At 44.7% G+C, this 17,696-nt stretch overlaps 1 protein-coding gene across 1 annotated transcript in view; it reads left to right on the top strand.

Annotated features, from left to right (window-relative positions):
* The window catches only part of TBC1D14 (TBC1 domain family member 14), a 104,894-nt gene that overhangs the window by 43,349 nt on the left and 43,849 nt on the right, over positions 1–17,696 (top strand). Inside the window, exon 3 of the mRNA XM_030876866.3 lies at positions 3,224–3,344. Within this exon, the coding sequence (XP_030732726.1) occupies positions 3,224–3,344 (121 nt within the window). The remainder of the gene's footprint in view (positions 1–3,223; positions 3,345–17,696) is intronic.

Below are 17,696 nucleotides of genomic sequence, written 5' to 3'. Positions count from 1 at the left end.
ATCGAACCTGCGCCCCCTGCACTGGAAGCGTGGAGTCTTAACCACTGGACCGCCAGGGGAGTCCCACAACTTTGATTTTTGATAAACTTTATCTGCACTACATTTGTGTGAACTTATGTAGCCTTAGCAGTGGGCAGAGAAGCCAAGGTTTCTGTTCCCCTTGGTTCACCTCCTGCTGGTCGGTCTCAGCGAATAGCACCACCGTTTACACCCAGCCTCCCATATCACAAAGCCCAGGCTTCTTTTGAGTTTCCCTGTACCCAGTCCCTTCTGAGCGGTTCTCTACTGTTACCCCTCTAGACCCTCAGCAACTCACGTCCCTCCAGAGTAAGGTCAGGGTCCTTTGGGAGACCTACCTCTCACTCCTGGCCCCTCCCCTTTCTGGGTGCGTTTGGTTTCCTCACCTTTTGTCCCTTGCACCCAGTTCCCTTCCTCAGAGGCAACTCCTCTTTAGCAAAATGTTAGCCGTTAGTGGATCCAGGCTCTGGATGCCCAAATTCTTAGAACCTTTCTGGGTGGCTGAGGTTTTAGCTTGGTTTTAATTGTGTTAAGTCTTTCACGGCTGGCTGAATCTTAGATGTTAAACAGGTTGGGCCTGGAGACACCTCAAACTTCATTTCTTACTAATGTAAATATAAATTGCCTTGGGGTATGAAACCATTTCTGAAATAGGTTCTATTATAACCACAACAGAAAAACAAGGAAGAATACAAAGAAAACTTGTTTGAAAGTTTTTGTATAATAACTTTTTTTTATATAATTTCAAATTTACTGAGACTTTGCAAGAAAAATACAAGGAACTCCCTTATGTCCTTTACCCAAATTCACTAGCCATTTACATTTTACTCCATTGTTTTATTCATTCTGTGAGTGTGGTATCTATTTTATGTAAGTGTATAAGAATTTTTTTTTTTTTGCGGTACGCAGTCCTCTCACTGCTGTGGCCTCTCCCGTTGCGGAGCACAGGCTCCGGACGCGCAGGCTCAGCGGCCATGGCTCACGGGCCCAGCCGCTCCGCAGCATGTGGGATCCTCCTGGACCGGGGCACGAACCCGCGTCCCCTGCATCGGCAGGCGGGCTCTCAACCACTGTGCCACCAGGGAAGCCCAAGTGTATAAGAATTTTGAGGAAGCATTAGAAGAATCATTTGGAGGTATCATGCCCGTTTACCCCTAAGTATGTCAGTATGTTTCGTGAGAACAAGGGCATCCTCTTCTGTAACTGTAGTACAGTTATCAAGATCAGGAAATTTAATATTAACCCAATGCTGTTCTCCTCTATACTCTATGTTCAAATTGCGTCCATTGTCCCAGTAGTCTTCTTTATACCTGTCTTGGCCCGTGGTCCAGGATGTGGTCCAGGATCCACCTACTGCATTTAATTGTCAGGTCTCTTTAGCCTCCTTTTAATCTGGAACAATTCTTCAACCTTTCTTTGTCGACTGAAAAAAAAAAGCACAACCTAAAAGTTGAGAATTACGTTTTATTTGGAGGCCTTTCTGAGGTCTATAGCCCAGGAAGGCAGCCTCGCAGATAGCTCTGAGGGACTGTTCCAAAGAGATAAGCAAGGAGCCAGGATATACAGGAGTTTTTGCTGAAAAAAGCAAAAACAAAAAACCATGCAGCTGAGCATCAAAAGATTACTGCTAATCACAAAAAACAGACCTCTCAAGTTAACGATTGTATGGGAAGATGTAAGAGTCTGGGCTGATTGAAATTATTCCTTTGGTATGCATCTTCACTAGCTAGGGCCAGGATCCCAGTTTTTCTCCATCCAGAATCCCCTCAGGGCGCACCGTTGAGATGGCTACAGTGGCTAATGGCTGGATGGGTGCAACATTCTCTGTTTACCGAAATGACAGGCACTATTTTTTTGTCCACATGTGACACTGGCCTTTTTAGAGTGAGATTCATTATTTCATAGGCTGTCCCTCAGTTTGGGTGTGTCTACATCTCCTCATGGTTATATTCAGGTGATGCACTTTTGGTAACTGCCATTGACATGGTGTGTTGTTCTCAGCATCAGAGCAGGTGACGTGTGCTGTCCATCCTGACCTGGGGGATGCCAGCTTTGATCACTTGGCTAATGAGGTTTCTCGACTGTAAAGTTAACTATTTTTGTCTTTGTCATTACAAGTAATTTGTGGGAGATACTTTCAAACTAAGTAAAATTCCTTTTCTTCATCCAGCTTTCACCTACCAGTTTCAGCATCCATTGATTAATTCCTAACCCCATCAGTCTTTCTCTACTTATTAGGGGGACATTCTAAGAGTTTTCCTTCCTCCTCTGTTTGTGTATTTGTATCCATATCCACTTGGGCTCATGGATTTCTGTTTCATTTGATGGGTTATAACCCCATTATTTATTTTGATGATTACATTGTTCCGGATTTAGCTAGTGAGAGCCCTTTTCAAGCTGGTACTGTTTTCATGAAACTTGTCCCCATATTTCTTTGAGCACCTTCTTTCTAGCACGCAAGATGCTTCATGCTCATCTTATACTTTCCAGTGAGCCCTAGAAACCATTTGTTTTTAATGAATGCACCAGTACAATGCATTCCAAAACATAGTTTATTTTGTAGTACCATTTGGGATTTATTTATGTTATCTGGGTTTGTTCACGTGTTGTTGGGAGAGAAGACCTTGTGATTATCTCATGAGTGGCTTTCTTTTTATGGTACATGGAGACTCTTTATAAATAGATAGTATAAATTTACCTTATAGATAATTTAAACTAAGTTAGAGGTTTAAGTACTAAAACAACTGTTATCCTTTGAGCACTGATCATGTACCTGTAATTTTAATTCATATAGTGACCCTTGTTAGACATAAGGAAACTGAGCCTCAGAGAGGTTAATATACCGGTCAGAGTCACACAGCTAGTGAGTGATTGAGCCAGGGTTTCAATTCAGTTTGGTCTGACTTCAAAGCTCACTTTTTTGGATATGCTTTGTTACGCTATAATACATTTCCTGACTCTAAATGATAGAACTTGTATATGCTATTGGTGAATAACAAAAAGCTTGCTCTGGTTCAAGGTCTTTTCACCTGCTTCATAATTCTTGGTCGACATGAAAATCAAGTCTGCAGAATTAAAGTCTGTGGTTCATCACATTGTTCTCTGAAAGGAAAGTCTATTTGTTTTCATTAGAGAGTGATTTGGCTGTCCTAGTGTTTCTGTAAATACCCAACAATTCCCTAACCCTTTTATTTTCTTCCTATAGGAATTTGCTTGCTAGAAAACAAAATGCAAGACTTGACAAACAAAATGACTTGGGATGGAAGTTATTTGGAAAAGTACCACTCCGAGAGAATGCTCAGAAAGAGTCAAAGAAAATACAAAAGGTATACACGATACAGAAACACAGCAACGTGCGGCACAGCATGCATTTATGAACCGTGCAGAAAGGACCATTCCGGAGGCTTTGAGACTGGAAAGCTTTGCTTTCACGTGCATGCTAAGTACCTAAAATTTAAGTCTGTCTTGAGAATGTGGATGACTTTAACCTTTTTCACTTCTTACAGCTCGTATGCACACATAGGAAAGTTCAGTTGAGAGAGCTGGGCTTTAGATATTTATAACTTGATGAAATTTAATCAGTTTTTTTTCAATAAGAGTTGCAAATATGTTTACGATCTAATTTTTATTAATTGTGTTTGATGTGAAAGAATTCTCCCTCTCTGATCCCAGGGGTTTCTTGGGAAGGACTTAATCCTTCCAGTGCTTCCTTGGACCAGGAAACCTAGGGCCACTGTTACCCAGGCTGCAGTATGACCTCTTCCCCTCGCGGGCCGACGCTGCCCACATGTCTTGGGAGGAGAAGGTGGGGTTCAGGGCCAGGCCAGGTGCGTGGAATCTCACCACCACTGGGCTACTTCGCTCCCCGTGGAGGGAGTGATGCTAGCTGCTGGAGGCATGCGCTCATCTTCGTGGGGAGGGGGGCTCAAGCACAGACTCAGCCAGGCCCCGGGTGTCAGCGGCCTCGGCAGCCCTGATTGTTACCACCCGCATCTTCTGCTTGGCCCTGAGTCCCAGCCGTCCTAACAGTGCGGTGCTTGCCCGGTGCTGTGACACTGCCCCGCAGCAGCCTTACCCCCCAACCTCAGTTTTGTATTCACGGACAGTTGTTCAACAAACACTTCTAAGTGCCAGCACTGGAGTTAAGAGAGATGGCACTGCACCCAGGCTCCAGAGCACCCCTCTGGTGAGGGAGTGATGCCAGTGCAGGTGTTGCAGGTGCGTGGCAGGGAGGCCGGGCCTGGTGGGTGACGTGGCACAGAAGTCTGAGTTTAACGGTGTGACAGAGAATTAATAGTAATGGGGATCGTGTACTGAGTGATTACTATGTCCTGGCGATAAATGAGCCAGCACGTGGGTTTCTAGTTCATTTAAAACTCGCAACAACCTTATGAAGAAGGCACTGTTACTGTCTTCATTTTACCAAAGAAGCCCTGAGACCAGGCTGAGTGACTTGTGCGGCTAGTAAGCGGCAGAGCTGGAGTTCAGCCCCAGGCATTTGGGCGCCAGGGCCCTCGCAGCTGCTGTGCCCCTGCAGGAAGGGAGGGGCAGGTGCTGGGCGGCTCGTGCAGCGTGAACCCAGGGAGCAGTGAGAGGGGCTGTCCATGGGGCCTGTGGGGTGGGATGTGGTGCATGCAGAACCTGTCTCTAACCTGGAGGCTCTGGGGAGCCCCTGAAGGGTTTTACTCATGTAGGGAGTGAGGAGGTCCCCCTGGCGAGAGTGTGGCTCTTGGACTAGTCCAGGTGGGAGACAGTGGGGTCTGGCTCAGTGCAGTGGTGGCAGTGGGGCTGCAGAGTATTGTGGCCCTCTGAGGATAAACGTGAGGCCCAGGGCTGCAGTGTGTGAGCACGTGCTGGGGCTCTGGCCTGGGCAACAAGCTGGCTTTGCACGCATCTCATTTTTTATGCCTCGTCAAATTAGAGATGTCTTGAATGTTGTGTAGTGTTCCTTATAGCAGTTGTCTGGACCTAGGAAACTCACAAAGTAAATCAGTGTTGGAATTCATTTTTCTAGACTGTTACATTTTGAATTTGAATCACTTATTGTGTAGGCTTGTTAAAATAGCATACAATTAAAATATGATGTGTTTGTATGCAGAGCTAAGCTATACATTTCTTAGGAAACTCAGTAGCTAAGCTGTTATAAAATTCTTAAAGAAATCTTTGGTTCTCAAAAAAGTAACCATCATGCTAAATAGATTTTCCCATGGCTCTTAATGTCACTTGCATCATGTTTGAATTTCTTTGTTATCTGTGTCGTACCGTTTTTTTAAGGTGAACGTGGATTATGTTCTTGGACTTAAAGGATTTTTGTGAACTGAAGTGACTAGGTCAGCTAATTATGTAGTAACACAGTACTGCAAAGAAGAGGGCCATCTGGCTCTAACCATCAATAATAAAGGATGTAATCGTACCTGCATGCGTCATACAATCCTGCCTCTGTCCTGTTTGCTCATGCTTTGTGTCTCTGGCCCTCTCATTTGTCACCCTGTCCCCTCCTCCCCCGAGCTGGCAAGGCCTGAGAGGGATCCAGAGGCGGGAACCTGCCCCTGGGAGGAAGCTCCTGGGCACCAGGCTCGAGCTGGCTGCTGTCACAGGTGTCGGCTCACACAGCCTCCCCTCCCCACTTTAGAGAGCCCATCACTGGGGTCCGAGTGTCCAGACTTGTAATCCCAAATGGTGACAATAACTCTAGTTAGAGCTAAAGCATAATTGAGATACTTAGTAAACTCTTAATTCCTTTTCCCTTTGTCTTTGGAAGTTTTTTATACTTGAGAGAGGTAGCATCACGTAGTGATTTAAAAGCATGGACTCTGGAGTCAGACTTATTGCGTTTGGATCCCAGCTCTGCTACACTTTGGCTGTGTGACTTTGGGCAAGTCCCTTAACCCTTCTGAGCCTCATTTTCCTGCTCTTTAACGTTAGGAGAATAATAGTACCTACCTCCGAGGTGGTGAGGATTAAATGAGTGAGTATACATCATGTGCTGCAAGCAGTTATGAATGTCCCAAGTGCTAGAAAGTGTCTGCTGGTATCATTGTTTGTTTCCTTTGACTGAGAAATGGATCACAGTGTGAGAGGGTGAGCCTGTGCCCTCCATAGATCCCTTAGTTTGCTTGTTCAGCAAACCTTGCGCCATTTTGGGGCCAGGTCTTGTACTGGGCACTGGAAACACAAAAGCGGATGGGTGGACATGTCTCAAGGAGCCCGTGGTGAGCCGAGGGTTCAGGTACGAACACCAGCCAAGATCTTTGGACTTGAAGGCTCGGGTTTGATTTCCGGCGTCCCCTCTTCTTGTCTGTATGACCTTGGGCCAGTGACGTCTCTGGTTCCTCATCTGCAGAATGGGCCTGTTAACTTATAAATTAACAGATAATGTATGTGAAGTATTTTTGCCCAATGTTTAGTACAGTGTGTGGCCCAGAGTTAGTACTCGGGTGTGGCTGTCATGACTTTTTGTTAATAAATTGGTCCATTAAGTGGACTGGGTGCTGTTTGTGGTTTGCCCAGGGTGCTCTGGGGCACAGCTGACTTCACTGTAACTGGGCCACATTCTCTTGGTTTGGGCCTTCTTTTTTGGTTGCCATTTTTAAGGAAGTGATGCAATGTTATTGATACTTTCCGCTAACTTTTCAAATTTCATAAACATTTTGAAGTGCAAGTAATTTTCTGTCAGCTTGCATTATGATTTTTCCTAGGGGAAGCAAAAATGACCAAGAATAACTATGAGAATCACACTAAACCAGTGGTTCTCAAATTGTGGTCCCCAAGCTAACATCATCATCACCTGGGCATTTGTTAGAAACACAGGTTCTCAGGCCTCTCACCCCAGTCACACTGAAGCAAACTCTGGGGCTGGGGCACCACACGTTGTGTCTTAACAATGCTCCAGCCATTTGTTCCAACACACACCAAAATTTACGAACCACTGCCGTGTGAGAAGGGAATGCTGGCTATTAGGAGGAAGATAGCCGTCTTTGCCCACAGCGGGTTAAATAAAGGGCCCAGGTATGCCGTGTACACGTTCGGCCATTGCTGGTGGACTGGCGAAGCTCTTGAGAGTAAAGCCGGGGAGAAGGTATTTGAAGATAGCTGCCTTCAGATCTCCTGTCATTGGGTTTGTATGGACCAGGGCTCTGGCCACATTGGCGCGGGTGGTGATGCTGTCGCAGAAGTACAGTCCTTTGTTTGTGAATGAAGAGGAACCTTCTGTCTTGGGTTCCATGGTCCTTTCACGTGTTCCACAAATTTGAGACACTGTGTGAACCAATCCTGGTTATTATAATGAAGGGCAAAGGCTTATTCGGCCCCTGCCTTCACTGGAACTTACCAGGGGTCGGGGAAAGAAAAATTTGAACAAGTAACTCCACAGATAATTGTAGCTGTGATAAATGTTGCGAAGGAAAAGTAGAGTGCGGCCGTCCTGAGACGCTTCTGTACCACTGAGCACATGTCTCTGAGACTGGTTTTCAGGTGACCTCCAGGTGCTAGGTCCAGTGGTTATTTCCCTCAGCCCTTGTCCACTTCTCTGCTCCTTGGGAGGCTTTCTTACTGTGGCTTCCAGGTCACCACACTCTTCCTCCTTTTTCAGTTTCCTTTGCTGGGTGCCCTCAGCTTTCCAGCCCTCTGAACATTAGGGTGCCTCTCGAGCGCTTCTTCATCTGTGGGCGCCTCTGGGAGATCTCCGCTGGACTCAGGCTGTAAATGTCATGCCTACGCTGACCACCAGCCAGGCCTTCACCCCTGAACTCCAGGCGTAGGCAGCCAGCTGCCTACTGGACAGCTCCACCTGGACGTCTGATAGACATTTTGTGGCTAACAAGCACCGAGCTAAACTCTGATTTTCTTTCTTTCTTTTTGTTTAAAAAATTATTTATTTATTTTTGGCTGTGTTGGGTCTTCGGTGCTGCACACGGGCTTTCTCTAGTCGCGGTGAGCGGGGGCTACTCTTCGTTGTAGTGCGCGGGCTTCTCATTGCGGTGGCTTCTCTTGTTGCGGAGCACGGGCTCTAGGCACGAGGGCTTCAGCAGTTGCAGCACGTGGGCTCAGTAGTTGTGGCTCGCGGGCTGTAGAGTGCAGACTCGGTAGTTGTGGTGCACGGGCTTAGCTGCTCCGCGGCACATGGGATCTTCCCTGACCAGGGCTCGAACCAGTGTCCTCTGCATTGGCAGGCGGATTCTTAACCACTGCGCCACCAGGGAAGTCCCGACTCTGATTTTCTTTTCCACTCTGTCAGACCTGTTCCCTTTGCAGCTTTCCCCATTTTGGTGAATGACAGTCTTAGCCTTCTTTTTCAGGCCTGAAACTTTAGAATTGCTCTTGACTTCTCTTTCTCATACCTCGCTTCCAGTCTGACAGGTGTTTTGTTTTTGTTTAGGCTCTGTGGGTGAATCCGATGTGCCGTAAGGTTTGAGAAGTAGTGACTTGCTGGGAAATTTTGAGCATCTGCTCCAGTGAGGTCATGTGGATGAAATCTTCTTAAAGAGGTGCTCCTGGTGTAGCCTTGGCAGGAGGTGGTTGTGGTCCGTTATTGGGAAGTGGGGAAGGGGCTCCTTTAGATAAATTAGTAATACTTCTTGGTTATATTCACGTGTAAAAGATGTATAAGATATTAACAAATTAAGAAAAAGGAAGCTGACTGTGATTTTCCCATCAGAAACCATGGAGGCCAGCAGGAAGTGATTTCAGCATTTTTAAAGTGCTGAAAGAAAAGAACTATCAACCCCAAATTCTATATCCAGCAAAAATGCCCTTCAGGAATGAAAGTGAAATAAAGATCTTTTCAGATAAAGGAAAACTGAGAGAATTTGTTGCCAGCCGATCTAAAAAAATTACTAAAGGAAGTTTTCCAGACAGTAGGGACATTATACGAGAAGGAAACTTGAAACATTAGGAAGGAAGAGGAACAGAAATGGTAAATGTCCACATGAATACAGTAGACCATTGTTCTCTTAATGAATTCTTTTAAATATGTTTGGTTTCAGCAAAGTATAAGGTTGTATGGGGTTTTCAGCACATGTGGATGTAATACGTATTACAAATAAAACACGAAGGAGGAGGGGATATGATGGAAAAGTTTCTGCATTCCACTTGAAGTGCTAAAATATTGATACTAATTAGATTGTGAAAAATATATATTGTAAATCTCAGATCAACCACTAAACTACACATAGAGAGAGTGAAAAACACAGTATGTTAAAACAGAATTCTCAAAAGTTCCAAGAACTGAAATCAAGATAGGAAAGAGGAAATAGAAGAAGGAAAAATAGAAAACAAATAAGATGGTAGGCCCAAATTGAAAGATACCAATAATTTACCTTCATGTAAATTGTGTGAGCATACCAGTTGTGTGTCTGAATGCTCAGTCCTGACAGATTGCTGTCTAAAAGAAATTCACTTCGGGCTTCCCTGGTGGCGCAGTGGTTGAGAGTCTGCCTGCCGATGCAGGGGACGCGGGTTCGTGCCCCGGTCCGGGAAGATCCCACATGCCGCGGAGCGGCTAGGCCCGTGAGCCATGGCCGCTGAGCCTGCACATCCGGAGCCTGTGCTCCACAACGGGAGAGGCCACAACAGTGAGAGGCCTGTGTACCGCAAAAAAAAAAAAAAAAAAATTCACTTCAAATATAAAGTAGGCAGTTGAAATTAAAGGATGGAAAAAGATAACACCACCATGAAAACATTAGCCAAAATGAAGATGGGGTAGATAGATTACTATCAGAAAAAGTAGACTTCAGAGCAAAGAAAATTACCAGGGATAAGGTAAGGCAATTACCAGTGAAGACATAATGCTATTAAATGAGTGTGTACCTAATAAAAGACCTGCAAAACTACATGGTACAAAACCTGAGAGATCTGAAACAGGTAGACAGATCCATAGTACAACTGAAGTGTCAGCACCCCCTTTGTAATTGGTAGAACTATTGACAGAATTAGCCAGGACATAGAAGAACCTACCGTCAGTGAGCCAGGCTAACGGACATTTAGAGAACGCTCCACCCTCCAACAAGAGCACAACACACATTCTTTTCAAGCACACGTGGATGGCCACCAAGATAGACCGTAACCTGCGTTATAAAAGAAACTAAATCGGAAAGGATTAAAATTACACAAAATACGTTCTCTAACCACAATGAAATTACACTAAAACAGTGACAGAAAGATAACAAGAACATCTCCCCAAACTTGGAAATTAAACAAGCAACATGCTTCTAAATATGTTTTGGAACAATAACGATGTCACAAGGAAAATGAGAAAATATTTTGAACTGAACAGAAACACAGCCTATCAAAATTTGTGGGGTGCAGTGCTTAGAAGGAAATTTATAGCATTAAACCAGTCAGATTAGTAAAGAAAAAAGTTCTCCAATCTAATTTTCTACCTTAAGAAACTGTAAAAGGAGCAAATAAACCCAAAGCAAGCAAAAGGAAGAAAATAATACACATAAGAACAGAAATCACTGAAATTGAAAGCAGAAAAATTAATAGTCAGTGAAACCAAAAGCTGGTTCTTGGAAATTATCAACAAAATCAAATGCTAACAAAACTGACAGAAAAGAGAGGAGAACCAAATTATCAGTAAGAGGAATGAAAAAAGAGATACTACTGTAGACCCTGAAGAAATTAAAAGGATAATAAGAGAATGTTACGAATAAATCTATGTACGTAAGTTTGATAACTTAGATGGAATGGTCCATTTCCTTGAAAATCACAAATCACCAAAACTCACCCAGGATGCCATAGATAACCCAAGTTGTCCTGTAATTATTAATGAAATGGAAATTTTAGTTAAAAGCCTCCCGCAAAAGAAATCTCCAAGCCCAGAGGGGGTTTCATTGATGAGTTCTCCTGCATATTTGAAGTAAAATAACACCAATTTTCAAAGAGGAAGGACTGACTCATAATATGAAGCCAGTATTACCCTGATAGCAAAACCAGACAAGGACAGTACAAAAGAAGCACATTGGAGGCCAGTATCCCTTATGAAGACACACGGAGTCCTCAACACATTATCAGCAAATTGAATTCAGCAATACATTTAAACGTGGCATTTATCCAGGAGTGCAAAGCTGATTTATTATTTGAAAATCAATCAGTGTAATCCACTATTTTAACAATCTTGGGCAGATCTCACGGGTATTATCTGACTGTAGGAATCCAGTCTCAAAAGGTTACGTATGTGCTATATGATTTCATTTGTATGATATACTTGAAGAGATAAAGCTGCAGTGCCAGGAGTGAGTACTAAGGGAGAGCATGGACGAGGTTTTGGGGAGGATGGAACTGTCCTGTATCTTGATTGTGATGGCTATAAGACAGCGTGTTTTAATAGTCATAGAACTTACACACCAAAAAGCTAACTATATGTTAATTTAAAAAATAAAACTAACATGAATGAATGAATCAATCAAGCAGTTAGGGTACTTTTGACCCAGCATTTCCACTTCTAGGAATTTATCTTACAGATGAGTTACTGCGTAGGTAAACTGATGGTTTTATAAGGGTACTGATTGGAAAAGATTGGAAGATTACAAAAAAGATTGATTAGAAAAGACCGGAAGCCATCTAAATGCCTGGCAGTGGGGAATTGGTTAAATTCCTAAATGCAATGCAGTGCATACCTTAAAAAAGCAAGCTGAATAACCATTAGTGTGCTCTGTACGCATGAGATACATGCATATGCTCGTAAGTGCGGATACTGTATCAGGGAGGCCCCTTAGGAAACTGATAATAATAGCATTGCTTTGGAGAGGCGAATGAACTGGGGGAGGAGGGAGACCTGCTTTCACTGTTTACCCTTTGATACCTTTTGGATTTTATTTTGTGTGCACGTCTACTCTAAAAAAAGTTTTTAAAAAGTATGCAGAATGGTAGACGAAAAAGTGTTAAGGAATTTGGGCAAAGGACCACAAGACGCAACAAGAGCCTAATGGATACCCCAAACTACAGCTCACAGATTCCCATGTAGCTCGTAGAGGGACACTACAAATTTGACACTGAGCTTCCTAGGGGTAGGGCAAAGAGGGCAACGTTACCCAGTGAGGGGTGATCCAGAGGAGAAAGCTGAGCCTGTTCTGGAAGGTTTGGCTTGTCCAGGTGGTAGGTGGCACGCGTGTACAGGACCAGGACCTTTCGGGTGAGGGTGAGTCTATCAGGAAATCACCTCATAAAATGTCTAATTGCTATTAATTTTGGATTTTAGAGAGGCAGCAAGTTAATCACGTATCAGATTTCTACATGATGCCTTTCTGGAAGAGAAAGAAAAGGGGGAGAGAGAAGAAAGGGAAATGGCAGCGTGGTCATTTAATTTGAACTTCGTTTTTATTCTATGGGTAGATTGTCTCCTACTGTTGTCGTGGCAACAGTTGGTTGATCTGAGGAGTATAACTCTCTTACCTCAGATGCCTTTAATAATATAAACTGAAATTCTAGTGCATAGTGCTTCTTAAGGTTTGCTTGTTTTTCCTAATGTGGACACTTCCCCGTCAGTCTGAGAGGGCAGCATTCAGAGCACACTTTCAGTCTTACCGCTGTGGCTCCCAGGAAGAGACAGGAGTTCAGAGAACAGGAAATGGACAGATCTTTACTGGGACCACTAACAGTGCTGGGGTCAGAGGGGTCTCAGGCTTGGGAAGGCAGGGGGCCTGGGAAGGACTCTAACTTTGGGATCACAGAGCCCCTTGTCTGTGTCCTGATTCTGTCACTCATAGTCAGTTGTGTGACTTTAGGCCTCCGACTTGACTTTGCCTCTGTGACCTTTGGTCTCCTCCTCTGCAAAGATAATGCCCATCTTGCCTGTGCTCATGAAGGTTCAGTAGGATGAAGTGTGGGTGTTCCTGGAGCAGTGGTTGGTGTCCAGTGGGAGCTCAGTAAAGGTCAGTGGTTTCTCTCGTTCTGGTCTTACATCATGGCTACATCTTTACTCCTCTGAGTGGATAAAAACAAAAACTTTGCTGTTGCTCAGGCGTGTTCAGTGTGTTTGGGAACTTGCCGTTGCCAAAATCAGTCTTGGATTCCATCTGAAATGGCTTAAAAATTGTTTTTTTTTTCAAATTATAAAAAATAGTTCATGAAAAAATACCTGTAAAATACCCAAATGATGGAGGTGGGCAGAATCAAATGGGAAAGCCTCTTCCCCCCGAGACTCCACAGCCCCTTCCTGGTTGTCGTCTCTGACCGTTTAGTGCCCACCCTCCCAGGCCTTTCTCTGAGCCAGATTACGTTTGTGTACGTTTCACTCACATGCATACGCTTGTGAGAGAGTTGTGCAGCTTCCCTCTGGTGTGTACACGATCGGTTCTCAGGAGACCCGCCCAGCACTGACCTTGAAGGTGCTGTGGCCGGGGCTCTTCGGAAGCGACCGTCCGTGTTCTGAATCCACTTTCTGACCGACTCTGGGCTCAGGCGATAGTGTCTGCAGTTGGGTGGCCTGTTGAATAAGCTGAACCAGAAAAGCACGTTTCCTGGAAGTAGCTGAATCGAGGCAGCTTCCTAGGAAGGCCTGGGGAGGTGGCCCTTGGAAGCTTTCACATGCTTTTGCCCTTACCGGAGCAATTTAATGTGTTGATGTGAAAATACTGACAGCCAAAGAAAACTGCTTTTTTCACATTGATCTAATTCCCGATGGAAGGTTGAGATTTTAAAGTATTAGATAATCTCTAAACACTGTTGGATCAGCAGGGGAGACGCTTCTTGGGTCTTTGCCAGGCCCGGCTGGCTTGTCTTGGGCTGTGGTGCGTGGTGCAGGGCCCGGAGCACAGCTGGCCTTCCCAAGGAGGCGTCGTCGGCAAGCGCCCGCCTAGACTTGGAGAAACCTCAGATTTGAGAAGAGCAAGGCTGTTAACCTTGCTTTCCTTCGAGTTAAGTTTCCTCTAAACTCCCCTTTAAGTTGCTTGTCTAAGTTGGACTCAGAATATTACTTAACATCTTGTCAGCGTGTGGAAGCACTTTGGGTAGAGTCTTCTGTTTGGTGCTGGAAACTCCGTGATATCCCTAATTAATAGGCAAGTGTTGCATTTGTTCCTTGATCTTATGCCTGTGTCTGGTAGTTAACAAGGCCTTAGGGCCACAAAGGGAACACTATTTTGGGATCCTAGTTCAGAGGCAGTGCATCAGGGGAGTTGATAGGAAGAGGCCCTGGAGCCAGACTGCCTGGGTTTAAATCCCACCCTGCATCTGACCAGCTGTTTACTTAACTGGGGAAGTTACTCAGAGCCTTAGTTGCTGCATCTAGGGAGAAGAGGGGGGTAGGGGAGATGATGGTGATAGTACCTATATTCGTTTCCTGTTGCTCCTGTAATAAGTTACCACCACCTTGGTGGCTTAAAACAATTCAGATTTATTCTCCTATAGTTTGGGGGTCAGAAGTCTGAAATGAGTCTTCCGGATTAAAATCAAAGTGTTGGCAGGGCTGGTCTTTTTAGGAGCTCCAGGAGAGAATCTGTTCTTTCTTTTCCAGATTCTATAAGCTGCTGGCATTCCTTGGCTTGCGGCCAAGGAATTTCTGTTCCCATCAACACACTGCCTTCCCCTTCTATAGTCACATCTCCCTCTGCTTCCATCTTTTTTTTTTTTTTAATAAATTTATTTATTTATTTTTGGCTCTGCTGGGTCATTGTTGCTGCTCATGGGCTTCCTTGAGTTGTGGCGAGCGGGGGCTGCTCTTCGTTGCGGCGCACAGGCTTCTCGTCATGGTGGCTTCTCTTGTTGCGGAGCACGGGCTGTAGGTGCGCGGGCTTCAGCAGTTGTGGCGCGTGGGCTTCAGTAGTTGCGGCTCGCGGGCTCTAGAGCACAGCCTCAGTAGTTGTGGTGCACGGGCTTAGTTGCTCCGCGGCATGTGGGATCTTCCCGGATCAGGGCTCGCACCCATGTCCCCTGCATTGGCAGGCGGATTCTTAACCACTGCTCCACCAGGGAAGTCCCTGCTTCCATCTTTTAAGGACACTTGTGGTTATTTTGGGCTCACCCAGATAATCGACGATAATCTCCCCATCTCAAGGTCCATAACATTAATCCCATCTGCAAAGTCCCTTGTGCCATGTAAGGTAACAGTCACAGGTCCCAGGGATTAAGACATGGGCATGTTTGGGGGCCGTCACTCAGCGTAGCACAGTACTTACCTCATGGGATTGTTAGGGTTGAATGAGACTCATCGGGTCCTAGCTCAGATGCTCCCTCCTAGGTGGTGTCTTCTAAGAAGTTTTCCCTGACCACCCCGTCTGAAGAACCACCCACTGTCGCCCCATCCGTTGTCACTCTGTCACAGAACTCTCAGGTATTTTCTGCACAGCCCATGAAACCTAGGACCAGACCTTGTTTGGTTCTCACTTTATCTCCAGGGCCCAGAATAGTAAGTACCTAGCTTTAGTGAATCGTTAATACAGGTTTGTTAAATGGATGAATGTCAAAATTTCAAAACATTCCACTTTGTAGACTTTCTTCTTATTTCTATGACAACAGAGACATTTCCCCATATCATTAAATATTCTTCCATGATCTCGTTTTTACTCACTAAGTAATGGCCTTTGTGTAGCTGTATCATGGTTCACTTAACCAGTCTCCCAGGTTGAAGTCGTTCCTTCAGTGACCTTTTTTTTTTTAAATAGATTTATTTTATTTATGTATTTATTTGGCTGTGTTGGGTCTTCATTTCTGTGCAAGGGCTTTCTCTAGTTGCGGCGAGTGGGGTCCACTCTTCATTGCGGTGCGCGGGCCTCTCACTGTCGCGGCCTCTCTTGTTGCAGAGCACAGGCTCCAGATGCGCAGGCTCAGTAGTTGTGGCTCACGGGCCCAGTTGCTCCACGGCATGTGGGATCTTCCCAGACCAAGGCTCGAACCCGTGTCCCCTGCATTGGCAGGCAGATTCTCAACCACTGCGCCACCAGGGAAGCCCTTCAGTGACCTTTTGATCCTGTGAAACCTGGTGGTGTAGCAAGGTTGGGTTTGTCAGCCTGTCTCTTAGGATGCTGCATCAAACAAATCACCCAGTCTTACCTCCTTGATCTCAAAGGATAGAGACAACAATGTTGTAGGTTAAGCAATAAGCAAGTAAATCCAGTGTGCTGGTGGAGATACAGGAAGCAGGGGGATGAGTGCTGGTTAACTCAAAAACTTCAGGAGGAAGAATTCTTTTCAGGTGGATTAAGATAGAAGTCACATCTAATGCCAGATTGAGATAGAGAAAAAGCCTCTGTTAACGTCTTATTTTTGCTTTAAGTTTCAAAATTCAGTAAAAGTCAACCTATCATCACATGGTATAATAGTTAAACCTTTCTGAATGGTACCCAGTTCCGAAATATGTGATAGAAACTGTTGGTAAAGTAACCTGCAGGTTACAGCCTGTCAGAGGAGATAAGCAGTGTGCTTTGGAAGCACATCTTAATGTGTATTTAACACATGCTTAATGCGTCTGTCTCATACTTACATTTAGTGAGCCTGTGGGCCCCAGTTGGCTGATGTCTACAGTATGCATAGCACTACGTGTTGGTAGGAGGCGTGGAGGGGCTGAGAACCCACGCCTCGCTGTGAGAAGGACGCCAGCTCTCTTCCAGTTGCAGGAATTATTTCTGGAAAGTCACCAGTAACTCCTCAGGCCAGGTCAGCTGCCTCCTGGGGCTCCTGGAGCCCTCAGATTTCTCTCAGTCATAGGACTGAGCACCCGTATAGTGTGGTAATTGTCTGTTTGCTGGTCTGTGAGGGACTTGAGGGCAGGGACCTTGTTCATCTTTATTCTTAAGGCCAAGCACCATAAGTGCTTATTGGACGGGTGCACTGAAGGATGGAACAGTGATGCTGAGTGTCTCCTCTGTGCCATGTACTTTGTTAGCAATCAGCGCGGAGAAGACTACAGTAAGACCCCGCCCTCGGAGGTTTCACAGTCTCTTGAGGGAAATAAATATTAATCAGAGAGTCATGTAATTACAAGTTGTGATTAAGTGCTATGAGAAAACAGAACCTGATGCTAGGAGAGAGAGGAACCAGGGCCTTGCTGTAGTTTACACGGTAGGGCAGGAAGTGTTTCTGTGGGGATGTGTATTTAAGATGAGATCTAAAGGATTGGTCATCAGTCTTCTTACTGGTTTATTCCCCTTGTGAAGAAAAATTTCAAACCTGGAGAAGGGTTCAAGGAATAATTTAATGATGAACAGCCATATATCCTCCACTTAGATTGAACAGTCGTTGACATTTTTCCATATTCACTTATTGTGCCTCTTTCTAGTTTTAAAAAATGGAATCATTTGAAAGTAAGTTGCAGATATCATGACATCTTATCCATAAATACATTCAGCATTCATTCAGCTCTCTACACAACCACGAAGGTGTTATCAGGCTTAAGAAAATTATCAGTTAATTTCCATAATAGCATCTTACCATGACCATGTTCAGACCATGTTCGTGACCAGATCATGTTCTGCTTTCTCTAGTTACACCAAACTGTTCTTCATGAACCAGCCTCCAGTCAGGTTTGTGTATTGCCTTTAGTTATTTGTCACTTTATTCTCTTAGAACAGTTACTCTACCATTCTGTCATGACATTTACCTTTTTTTTGAATGATCTTGTTAGTTAAAGGTTCATTCAACACATTGAGGAGATGCATTAAATCAGTTAAATGAACCAGTAAGATGGTAAAAGTGATTCCAAAGGCATTGGAGGAACTAGGTATTTATAGACATAAAACCAA

Source organism: Globicephala melas, chromosome 5 (assembly GCF_963455315.2).
Source record: "Globicephala melas chromosome 5, mGloMel1.2, whole genome shotgun sequence".
Classification (NCBI taxonomy): Eukaryota; Metazoa; Chordata; class Mammalia; order Artiodactyla; family Delphinidae; genus Globicephala; species Globicephala melas.
The sequence above is the reverse complement of the archived record's forward strand: the minus strand, read 5'-3'. Positions and strand labels throughout refer to the sequence as shown.